Genomic DNA, 12829 nt, shown 5'->3' on the forward strand with positions numbered 1-12829 from the left:
TTTGAGTGGGAGTCTAAGAGGAGGACAACCCAGTGGCTTAGTTTAGTGGTTCTGTGTGTGTGCTACAGATAGGATTTCCATTCCTTCTGTCTGGTTTCCTGGCTTGGCAAAGGCAGGCAGTGTTGGATCTCCTGGATGAGCGGAGAAGAGAATATCACAACTCTCAGCAGCAATCTCTCCAGTTAATGAATTACTCATGCTGAAAGGAACATTAGAGCCTCTACCAATGCCAAAATGAGAGTGGCTACAGGGAAAGCACCCAAGAAAGTGTACCATATGTAAACAGAAGGGGAATATAGAGTATCTTCACTGCTGAAAACAGGAGCACAATACTACTTTTTATTAATACTGAGAAACACTACTTCTCACTCTGTCTTTGCGCACCATATTCTCTTAAAGGAAAAAAATGGGGTTACACTGCAGGCATGCTGCCTGTGCCTACTTGTCACTTTCATGCTGTGGGAAGAGGCATAAAAGTATACAAGCATTTCCTACAAGTTTTGCAGGCAGGAGGGGCTCTTTAATAGCATGGCAGTCACTTTTTCAGCCTCTTGTCTGCGTGTGCATACGTGTCTGCATGTTACAGAGAGGGACACAGAGAGCAAGCTGTGCAGCTGAATTTAGAAAGTTATAGATGCTCTCATCAGCCCCATGCAATGCAGCAGAGATTCCTTCCAAAAGCCAAGGGAGCAGAGGCTGCAGACAACAGATGTGAAGGGTTTCCCATAACTGTCAATTTTCAAAGTGTTTGCATTGAAAAGAGAGGAGGTGCTATTTTGATTGATATTTCAGCCGCAGTATATAAAGCAGAGGAATTCTTCTTACCCTCTGCTTGTCACACTGATCTCACACACTCTCCGCTGGACTTGGGGCTACTTCTTGCTACATTTGAAAGGCTGAAACTCTCTGGGAATAAAGAATCCTTGTAACAATGCCGGAACCCACCAAGAAAGATGGTAAGCATGACAAAACATTACCTGAATGTTTCTTAATTACAGGAATTATGAGAATGCACACACACCAAACACCTTTTAGATCACCTTGCAGGTATCAGCCACAAATGATACTAAGAACAATAGCCACTTAACATCATTAAATCATTAGAGATCACTGATCTTTTTAGACTAAGAAATTGTTTTCAGGCAGGGCTATAGCACAAACTGTTTTAGACAATGAACTATGACTGTTGAGAAGCTACTTGATTAGGCAAATGCTGTATTTCTTTTCTAAGGACTACAGAATTTCTGTAGTGCAATTTGTGGTTTCTCTCTTCTAAGTCATCTAAACTCTGGAAAAGAGGGGGGAAGTGTTTCTTACGATTTAAAGAGTCAGGACATTGTTTTTCATGCAGTTTTCTAATAGTTATTGAATGGGAAGGATGTGCTTATGAAACAGTTTTGCGGTTCTGATGAAAATAGATACTATACATCTAAATGCATAAGCGAGGAATGTAGTAAGTTATTCTGTACAGCTCAAATTGGAATAATTAATTTTGCCACATTACAGAAATTATTGTTTCATGTTTCAAAAGAATAGTTATACTTGGTAATATTGGCCCCTTCTGTGGTGCTCTTAAGTTCATGGTAAAGAAACTGAGTATGTAGTTTGTTACTGAGACACAGAATTGTCCATTGGAGGCTGAGGAAAAAGGTGAAAAATATTCAGGGCCTATAATTCAATAATTTTTTAAAATCTAATTTTTTTTTCTACCATTTTGAAAATTTAAGCTAAATAAGCTTCTTCTATCAACATTATTTCTATAGCTCTTCTTGTATTTTTCTTTCAAATCTGTATGTTTTGGTAAGAATTTTTGGTGATTATTTTTTGACATTGACTATATAAAAAGCTTTTGCAAAGCCATAATATGCAGATTGTATGTGTTTTTCAAATATTGGTGAATGAAACCTATATGCACACCTTCCCTAATGCATTGCCAAGTGCAAAACTCAATCTTTAAGGTAATCTTTTAGGTATGGAAAGTATAGAAGTAATTAATTAGCATTTATTTCCCATTAGTCTTGAAATATCTCCTAAGCTGTGTGTAGCTGAATAGGTACATTTGATTTAACACTGACTTATCAGTAGCATTGGCTTTTAACGAGTTTACAAATATTTTACAAGACTTTTTTGAAATATTTTCTGGTTTTGTGGAAGGCAAGTGCAGAGCAACTCATTTTCAGCATCTTCTTCAGCTGGGGACACATGAAAACTAAACTTTTTGCACTTTTGAGTCTTAAGCAAGCAGTGTTGACAGACCAATGTGATCACTTTACTTACTGGTGCTCCTCAGTGCTCGAGGACAATGATAGATGAAGTATCCTTCTGAAAATAGTTACACCAAGTGCACGTATTAATACAAGAGCCTAATCCTCCATATCAAACCTAGAGCCAAGCCCCTTCTAGAGTGTCTTATTTGTAATTCAAATTATTTACACATGTATTAGGTGTCCTTTTTATTTGATCTGTTATTTGACTGGGTATTATACACTTTAATCAGAATGCATTCTGTGGCTGTCAAATCAAAAAAAAAACCCAACCCTAAAATATTTATGCACTTTCAAAAGATATGTGCTTTGAAGAAAATTAGTTTGGAGGCTCATGTTTCTTATTCTGTTTAAAATTAGATTGTTTCAAAGATGTTCCTACAATGTAGTGATTACCAATGCAGCTCCATGTTTGTGTTACAAAATAAGTTTAGCAGCTCTAAACAACATTATATTGACAGTGGAACAAATGTGATTTTTGGTGATTCAATAATCAGGACCTAAAAATTATTGAGGCATTCTACCTTAATAGAATTCACAAGGAGGAGTGAGCTCTGGAGAAGTGAAGAATTGGGTTGAACACCAATTGTTCCTTATTGCATCCAGTTTATTTGCAGCCAGGAGGTCAGGGGAGTAACAGGTTTATATTATTGTACTTCAGGAATCAGCTGCTTCCTAAAGATTGTTTTGTTGATCAAGAGCTCCCCTGAGCTGTTGACAGTACTTGTAGAGTGTAAGTACCTACTGTATTAGTGGCAGGAGAAATTGGTATCAATAATAGTAGAATACTGCTACTCCTACAAGCTCTACTCATACCAGCTCTACCAGTAAGATTTCAAAACCTCACATGATCATCAGATGCCTGTTCTTACGGCAATGTCCAAGGCATCAAGGGTTGAAGAAAAATAATCAATGAAGGTGAACCTTGGACTGACTAATTCTGGAAATTACCACTGGAAGAACTGTCTGAGAAACCTTTGGTGAGCTTGTTGAAGGACTAAAATAGAAAACAGAGGGGGGAAAAAAAGAGGCTTAAGGTTTCTGCACCACATGGGCACCAAAGCACAGTTCTTCCAACACTTCCAACAGAAGCAACCTACTTGAATTATCCCATACTCATCATTTGCATGGGTCCTGCAAACTAAAAACAGTACACACCAGTAAGTAGCTGAGAAATCAGAAACTGGCTAACACCTGAATGTTTAGAAAATCTCAGATTTGTAGGTTTGTATCACTGCAGTCCATGAAATACATGGCTTAATTTTTCAGAGACAGTGCTGTAACAAGCACCCAGGCTTTTTTTATGGCCAAATGGTCTTTGAGCTATTTTAAGATTATTAGATTAACAAAGTGAGAAAATTCCTGACTTGGTGACAGTGTAGCCTCACAAAGCGCTCTTAACAAATAGGATAACCAAATTAAACACACCACTCAGCTTAGAGAAGGTTGCTGGAGAGCTTCAGCCTGATGGAATTTGTCACTGTAGAAACAGGCTTCCATGACTAATTATTTAAGGCCTTTGTGGTACTCCTAAAAAGTTGAGTCCTGTATTTAAGATCAGCTGTAGCTTCTTTGTAGTAGATGGGCATGGTGTTGTAGGACAGTTTTGTCTTAGCTGGCTCAAAATATATGTGCAAGGTGAAGTTTACATCAATGGGTTAACTGATCCCAGTGGATAACTGGGGTGTGACTGAGTTGCCAAAGACCTTAACCAGTGCATTTAAATTTAACAGCCTTTAGCTTTCCTGGTGACTAATAAAATAACCCTCCCTCATATAATTACTTCCTGCAATTTATTGCAATCACTCAGTCAATCTTTCCTCTCCCCCCTTTCCTTTAACCAATACTCATAATAAGAGCTGCTCATTAATTAGGTGCCCTCTTAAGCTGTCACAGGCCATGGCATTTGGACACGCTTTTGTAAAAGTGCCAAGTTTCTCAAGAGCAACCTTTTCAAACTATTTGTGGGCATCATCCCACAGGGACAGGTGCAAGTCTGTCCCCAGTAGGCAGCTCTGTAAATTTGCCTTATTTATTCTCCCCAATCTAGGAAATAACTCGTGGCCATGAGTTAAGCGACCATTCCAAATTTTGAGCCAAAGCATTTACAGACTGTCTGCCAACTTCATTTTCTAAGTGTTTGCAAGCTCTGCTTGAATGATGCCGCCTGGAGCATCCACATTTTGGCAAAGAATCAAAATTTAAATCAGCGTGTCTACTTTGGACAGAGTTTCAGTAAAATTTTATTCAATCTACAAATAGCATAGATATAAAAGTTGTGAAGAAAACTACTTGCATATACTGTCTGTTTGAGGAACAATCTGTAAAACATGAAGCAATTTGTGAAAGGAGGCAAACAGACACAAATACCAGTGCAGACTGCTTTGGAGATATGGCAGCACTGCTCTCCATGAAGACACCCAGTGGAAACAGCCTTTACTTCTATTTGCTTTTAAACATAATTAGTTTTGCTTCACTGTGAGATCTTCTTTTTTATCATTTTATTTGCATTATATTTACAACATTCCAAATAATATGACTGTCTGGTGTATCAAGATAACAGTCACTGTCAAACAAGTCACTTAGTCATACAAGTCATATAAGTAGACATGTAGAGCAGCATTCCAGTGGGAAAATAATCTAAGCATGAAGGTTGGTTAAGAGGTAATTAAAGTCAGATTTCTTTTAGTTCAAGGTTAGACAATTTTTCATAGGCGAAAAAGAAGTTGAATGGGAATTCTGCTTCGCTGTACAGATTTGGCTTGTGTCAAAATTAAAACTGCTGATGGAAAGTTTTACTGAAAATTCAAGATCCCAGCATGTGAACATTTTTCAACATTGTTTGGTGCTTTCTATGCAGAAGACTGGGTCTGTACAACCATTTTATATGGCACCACGGTGGGTAGCGCAGCTGCTCTCCCCTTGCTGCATAGTGATGCAAAAGAAAAGCATATAGACATCCATCTTCTGCCATCATCATTGCCCCTCTGTAGCAGTGACTATAGAATGCATTCCCATTATTTTAAACTTCCTTCATTCTCAGTCTCAGAGCCAAACCACCCTCAAAATCCGGCCCATTTGCAAAGCTCCGTGTTTAAATCGCAGGTAAATGAGTTTTGGTGCATGACGAAAGAGTGAAACCCTAACCCCTTATCTTATTTTCCCTCTCAATTCTTTAGAAAGTTTCTCTTCATCACCTCTAGCTAATAAATTTTAAGCCCTCCACAAATGGAAAGCAAACTTACGCCTCACTGCTGTAATCAGACCCGTGAGGGTGGGCTGCACTCTCGTCTTGCTCCCCACGGAGCAGCTCCTCCTGCACAGATTGTGTTGTCTACTGGGAACTGAGTTGTTCTTAGATTGCCTTTGCTCTCCCATTGCTAACTTCTAAGTGAGGCTCCCACACTTCCTTCTGAGATACCAGAGCATCTCAGATTTATTCTTTGACCTTCCGCTACTGTCGTTGCTAAGTTTCTGACAACTTTTTCAATCAAAATAATTTGACTGCAAATTCACCATGATTTATCTTTGGGCTATTATGTTTTGGTTTATTATGGTGTAAATTGAAGGCACTACACTAGCTTTTTTTTTTTTTAATATAGTGCATTACCTTTATCTTAATACTGCTGAAGGAGGATAATGTAAGATTGATCTGGCTTACTTGCTGTTATTCTTACTTGAGTTAAAAAGCTTGTCCACCCTGTGTGAAAAACGGTGCATCTGTGCATAAGAATAAAATACTCAATATTGTCACACTAAAATGAAAAGCTCATAGAGTTTAGGAGAAAAGAAGGGAACAGCTTTTCAGCGGAGTGCTTTGTACTTTGCAAAACTGAATTTAGCAAACACTGTCTTTCTGCCTTCCTATACTGCACCTGTTGGGAAGATAAATAAAGGCCGACCCAGTTCTTTCCCCTCATACGTCCTAAATATATCACTTTAAGAGGGCTCTAAAAAAAACCAACCATGCTACAGTACTCCTCTGTTCCGTGAAAAACTGAATGAGTTTTTTCATATTCATTTCAGGGGACTACCAAACAAGGTGGTTGCATAACCAAACAATAGCAGAGAGATCTGGAGGGACTTCAGTTGTGAAAACATTTGTAGCTGCCTAAAATATCAAGAGTCCTTGGAAAATAAGTCATAGAATGTATTTCATGTTTCATCAGGGGATATCCAGAGTGTTCCTTAAAGGGGAAGAGCAAATCAAGTTTGAAAATTTAATAATTGCCCTAGAACGAAAAAGGAAAAAAAGAGGTTGTTCTTATTCTGACACTAATGTGACTTTGTCCAGAATGTAAAACTCTGAGAAATGAAGGACAAGACAAGCAGACAAGATCATTAACTTCATTTGTAATTAGAGTTTTCTGAGTCCCACTGCAAGCAGCTTTATGCCCTGAGTGTGAGGGAGTGTGTGACTGAGAAACAGCCTCTTCTCATCCCACTCACCCCACTCTTTCTTCTCTCAGTCACAAATGAACCGCTCTTTCTGAAGACTTCAAGCAAAGGTTTCTCTTTTTCACTACTGTCAGGAAACCAACATTTGAAGCCATTTTTCCATTATTCCATCATCGTTCACTTTATGACACTTTAGGAGGTTTTTTCTTTTGCTTTGAAGAGTTGTCGGCGTTTAAACCATTAGGGACGAGAGGAGTTGCCCAAGATGAATGCCCATGTTAGTCCATTGAAAATGTTGGTAACTTTGCAACCCTACAATGATCCTGATGGTCTTTACACCATCACAGAAGATCTCTGGGTTAGGAACCAGATACCCAACTGGAAGTATGTGCCAGTGAACTCAGTGTTCCCGCTCCCAGGGGAGTCAGCCGCTCATTAAAGTCAGAGCTACCCAGTCTGGTGCTACTCAGCTGACCACCCAGCAGTTGCCTAAACATAGGTGCCCTACTGCCACATAAGATGCCCTGAGATACACAGAATACCCATCTTGGGCTGGCAGATATGACTCAGGACCTATGGGAGGCCTGCAGCACCATGGAACAGCAGCTAGAAAATAGATGACCACCCTACAGGATCTAGGTGTCCTTGATCACCTGTGTATGAAAATTGAGCCATAAGCAGTTATTTTACAGTGAATAAAAATCTAATCCCATTGATTATAACGGCAGCTTAGACTCGCAGCTCACATCATAGACACATTCATGTGCCTCCCTTTTTCTGAGCACCATAAAGATACGAACGCAGAGCTGCTCTACAATTTGTTCAATTGCTCTTTAAGGATTTTCTGCAGTGAGTAGTTTTGTAAGAAAACAAGGAGAGAGTTACATTCCATTACTATTTGCATTTGATAGATGGTCTTCCCCATAAATAAGAGAGTACATTAGGCTCAGATTACCTTGAGCAAAGAAGTATGCACCCTTCTGCAGTCTATAATCTGCTTCGTGCATTGATGAAGATAAAATAATACCAATGAAACAATGTTCTACTGCCATTCTTTTGTTATTTTTGAGAATCTGATGCTTTTATTTGTTTTATTTTTATAAGAAGCCATCAATATATTTTATTTCATGGCTGAGTGTTTTAATCAACTCAGAATTAAATTTTTGTTTTCCTTTAATGAGAGGAAACAGAAAGTCGTACTTCTGTTCAAATCAACAGTAATTCATCTTCATCCTTTTTATATCAGCTTACTCTGACTTCCTCCAGCAGCTTCATGCTGTTAGATGAATGATTGGTTACATCAGTGATATTTGTACCTATGGGAAAAAAAGCAATTTTTATGACAAATAATACATTGTTTCTGAATATTCTACAAAGTGTTCAACAAAACACATATAGATTTAGGAAACTCCAAGAATTCTCATTTCTGGAATTTACTCTATTTTTTTTGGTGTGGTCTTAGCTCCTGGAGCTCACTAAACTAGCAGATGTTCAGCCAAGATGAAGCAGCTTAGAGAAGAGAGTGAATTAAAGTAAAAATCCAGTTCTGTGTCCAACAGGATGTGATGTCCTAGAAAGCCATTCTAGCAAGCATGCTTTGGTCAAGTTTCATTCCCACTTCCTGGGATGCTGGGAGGGACAGAAAGTGACTCTGGATTCAAGAAGTCTGAAGATAAATTTCTGCTCAGAAACTTCTCAGACCCTAAAATATGCAGCCTACACCAAAGGGAGTGGTTTCTCTCTGCCTTCCCTCATCCATTACCCATGCCTGTATTGCTGTCAGCATCTCCCCAGAGGAGTCAGTGGGACCTAGACTAAGGTGATAGGGGATGTCCTTATACCCACATGGCTTAGAACAGCCTCTTCTGAAGTCCAACCACACCCACAACTCTCTCGGCTGATTGGCCAAGTGTCTTTATGTGTATCATCATTTCAAAGTGACAAAATGACCTCTGGTCTCTGCTGCAGCTAGCCATGGTGGTGTTAGATGTCATAATACTGAGATATTGCATGCCCTACTCTCTCTTAGTCCTAGGTGGAGGTTAATTCAGGTCACTGGACCTCCTGGAGCAATGTTGAAGGGCTGCCGAACAGAAAGCCAGAAATGACAAAATATCAGAAGAGTTCAAAAATTTTAAAAAATCTGCCATCTTAAAAATTGCTTCATGGAATGAAGTTTGCCAACAGAATTAAGTTGTTTGTTTCAGGAAAGGCCATCACAAATATGATAACTTGTAAGTTGGCCAGTGCATGTGTTTTTTTCTGTCAGAAGGTGAGAGCATGATTGGGTAACCAATTTCAGAGTTTAGAGCCTCTCCATGTGCCCTCTCCATGTTCCCAAAAGACTATGCAGCAAGAAGGGAGTCCTGCTGTATCTTGGAGCAATGATCAAGACAATCACTGCTCTCCCTTCTCTGGAGATGAGGAAATAGTTCTTACAAAATTTGCTCTCCCTGGCCCTGTTACTAATTGAAAATAGTGTCTGATCTACTTCCTAGGGCAGTTGTCCTTATATGTGATGGCTCCAGCAAGTTATTTTGATCAGGTGGTTATTACAAAAAGTTCTGTTCTAATTTAATTCTCTGTAGGATCAAATGGTGGTTTTCGGAAGCATCTGAAAGCATTTTTTAGTAGTAGCATGATGCTTCCTGAGACAGATCTGTATTAAAATACACTCATCATGTCTTTGCAGGCCCAGAATAACTTCCTAATTTTGGCCATATATGCCAAGAGTAGGTTGCAGTCAACCACAGACACAGATGAAGATTCCCTTTTCCTACAGATTTCTGGTTATAAATCTTTGCTCTGTGTAAATAGACATTAATTGCAGAGACATTTGCTCTGTGTCCTGTACTGACAAGATGGAATGTGATAGGCAGTGATTGAGCAAAAGAAATTTTGCTCAAAATCAAACACAACAGCACAATTACTTTTCTCTCAAAGGGAAGTCATGCCTTGCTCAGCCAGCTGTAAATCTGGTCCAAAAGCCTATTCCAGAATTTTCTTTCTCTCAAAGCCTTGAAGACAAAATTAACTGAATACAAATGTAGTTAAACTGAAAGAGACCCCAAAATAAAAGTTTTTTGGCTCGGCTGGTGGGAGAGGTCTTACTCCTTGATACTCACCTACTCCAGTGTTCTAGTAGACTTTAATACTATAAGTTTAAAAACTGCTGAACAGCTGTTGATTTCCAACTTTCAGGTATTTTTGTGTTTATTTTTATAGCTCTCTGCCATGAGATCTTTCTTTCCTGTGGAAAAGAAATGCACCAATTATGGCCCCTAGAACTTGTTCCAACAGTTCTAGAAGGATAAAAAATTTCCTCTAATCAGTCTGAGCTGATTGAGTGTGTGTGATAGGGTCTTTCACTGTTTTCTGAACTGAAATGAAATATCTCAAACCATTTGCACCTCTTCGATGTACACAGCTCTGCATTTCCATCCTTTTTCAACAGTTTTCTTCATTTCCAGTTCCACTAAATCATTGTTCTTGTAAAAATCACAGAAAATACCTACTCCCGATGATGTGGAGAATATGTGTGGCTTGATATATCTAGGAACAACCACATGAGAAATGCCATGCAGATGGAATAATTTATAGACTAATAGCTTTTGCGTCTCATCCTGTGTTATTCATGTAGATAGAGATATACCTACACACACCGTAGCACATTTGGTACCTTGTGTTTTTATAAGAACATAGTATCTAGGTCAAAAACCTTATTTTAGACCCAAAGAAAAGCATAATTCCAATGGAGACTGTGGCTGCCACTCCCCCACAGATGCAGACTTCAGTGAGGGCACAGAGGGTCAGATGCCTGATGACATTTTTTCCATGGCATTCCCTCCAGCCTTACTAATCTTTCATCTAAGCTTTCCTTAGCCCTATTTTTAAAGGGGAAATCTGACCTCTGTCCTGTGCCCCTTTTTCTTTGCCCTTGTTATGCATTTCCATGTTTTGCAATGAAGTTTTCTCTCTTACCCAACAGCTTTTTAGCTGGAGAGAAACCATATGCCATCAGCTGTGAGTATAATTCACAACAGCATCTTAAATGCATTTTGCTGTCAGGCTTTGTAAGAGCTTTCTCTCATACATATCACTTACTGGTTCGCTGATGCAAACCCCCACAGCTTGTCTGCAAACACCCTGCTGTGTGCAAACATTCCCAAAAGGCAGAGCTCGGTGTTTAGGGGTTTTTTTAAGTGAAGGCATACAGTTCTCACAGTTATCTCCATTGATGCAGGATGAGATTGAGAGGTAGAAAAAGTTAACAGGAGAAACACTGAGGGATATTAGCAACTTCATCTGTGAGCACCCACAAAGGAACATGCATGATTTCATGTAGGTCTCCTAAATTTCCACCCGCAGTAAGGGTCCTTTCTTTCCACATAAGCAAAATACTTTTGAAAGGTTTCTCAATACAAATCTGAATCTGAGCTCAGTACATCCCTGGAATCTGAGCAACAGTAAATATTTACAAACAAACCAGCTTACAAAAAGAGAGAACTCCTTAAGTCAGTACATAAAAGTCCCAACAGAGAAGTAAGTTGCTAAGTTTTAGGTTGATTTCTTGTCATCTTTAAAAGATGACTCTTTTAGTGTTTTCTACCAGCAAGACTGCAACTCTGATACAAAGCTTTCTTGTATCACCAGTTTGGGCTTTTTTTTTGGCTTTTTTTTTGCTTTTTTTTTAATTCTTCTCCAAACTTAGTTACAAATCCATTTTGCTTAGCATGTGCTGGCACATTGAAACTCACAGAAAACAGTAGCCCCTGAATTTTGTAGTCCATAGGCTTGACTTACCCTTTGCAAACTAAAAAGTGGATGATACTAGCCTCTTTTTCATCTTGAGTGTTTTCCTCGAGTGTGATGATTGAAAATTAGCATTGGGTAGAAAATTCAGGGTGAAACAAGTAATGGATTAACTACTAGCGATTAGCTACTTGGAACAATCCCTAATCACACAGGCGCCTGACAGCCCAGAGCCCGGGCTCCCGTTGCAATCCCATTCTCTAAGACTGCCTCGCAGGAGGAGGCTGAGGGCTGAAGTGCAGATGACAGGAGAGTGCTCTTATCTGAAGGAAGTCTGAGAAGACTCTTCCTTCTTGAAAAGATCACAGAGTATCAGATTATCTGTCACCCACTGTCAAATAGAGTTTAGCAAATGTTTTTCTTATTTGGGATTTGGATATGGTTGTGATGATGTTTAGAGCCAGTTGTAGCATATATTACTCTGACAAAGAGCTGATAGATTCAGTCCTTGGCAAATCCCAACATGTGAATGTCTGGTTTTGCCCTGAACGTAACAGAAAAGTCTGTGATCAAAAATCATGGTATGGGAACACCAGCAGCATTTCATTTTAAATCACTGAAATGTTTTAGTCTGAATTTTAGTGAAAATGAAACCCTTCAGCATGTCTCCAATGTTTCCTTGTAACTGAATGAAAGAAGATGGATTGCATGAATTCATGCCACCACAGCCTTATGCTGATGTCATCATTTTCCCTAAGGATCAATCTCCCTGTGTGGAATGATTTCCCACTGTCTGCACATTACTCTCAGGACTACTCTGAGTGCGCTGAACAAGAGGAGACAGTCATTTGCGGAACTCACTACAATTATGCAGAGCATCAGGTCCATAATGTGATTTCCATAAAACAATACTGCAAATGATTTTCTTAATTCTCAGTGAAATATTTCAGGAGAGCTCAGCAAAACAACTGTGTTGTGTTTTGGGTTGAGCAAGACAAAAGACATTTTTCCAAACTGGTAAAATGTTTCCTGAGCTGGTTGGGAAATTATCTAGCAATCTGAAAGGAAGTTCATTACTGGTCAAGTACTCATCTCTTGAAATAAATGACCTTTCAACTTTATTGCTGACTTTTATCCTATAATTAGAAGTGCAACTGCCATTGAAAGTGTATTGTTAAATTTAAAGAACAGATTACTTTCATTCCTGAGCAGAAGTTCTGTGGTTTATGAAATTTTTTATCCAATAACCTTGTCTACTTTATTACCTTTTGAAGCTTTCAGAAAGGATGTTAGCATCAGTCACTGTACTTCTATCTCTGGTATCACACTGTGGTGTCTTTTGCTTTCAATTTGCTCTTGAGAATATCTTGAGATAAACAAAAATATTTGCTTCTAGAGAAAAACTATAAACAAAT

The 12829-nt window shown here is 38.9% G+C and overlaps 1 protein-coding gene across 6 annotated transcripts in view; it reads left to right on the forward strand.

Annotated features, from left to right (window-relative positions):
* Nucleotides 1-816: 816 nt before the first annotated feature.
* MYBPC1 (myosin binding protein C1) overlaps nucleotides 817-12829 on the forward strand; it is a 69430-nt gene continuing 57417 nt past the window's right edge. For all 6 annotated transcript variants that reach the window (XM_066183909.1, XM_066183905.1, XM_066183906.1 and 3 more), the window contains exon 1: nucleotides 817-956. In XM_066183909.1, the coding sequence (XP_066040006.1) occupies nucleotides 932-956 (25 nt within the window). In that variant the 5' untranslated portion in view covers nucleotides 817-931. The remainder of the gene's footprint in view (nucleotides 957-12829) is intronic.

Source organism: Chamaea fasciata, unplaced genomic scaffold (genome assembly GCF_029207755.1).
Source record: "Chamaea fasciata isolate MVZ Bird 193981 ecotype frontalis unplaced genomic scaffold, bChaFas1.0.hap1 SCAF_5, whole genome shotgun sequence".
In the NCBI taxonomy this organism is placed as follows: domain Eukaryota; kingdom Metazoa; phylum Chordata; class Aves; order Passeriformes; family Sylviidae; genus Chamaea; species Chamaea fasciata.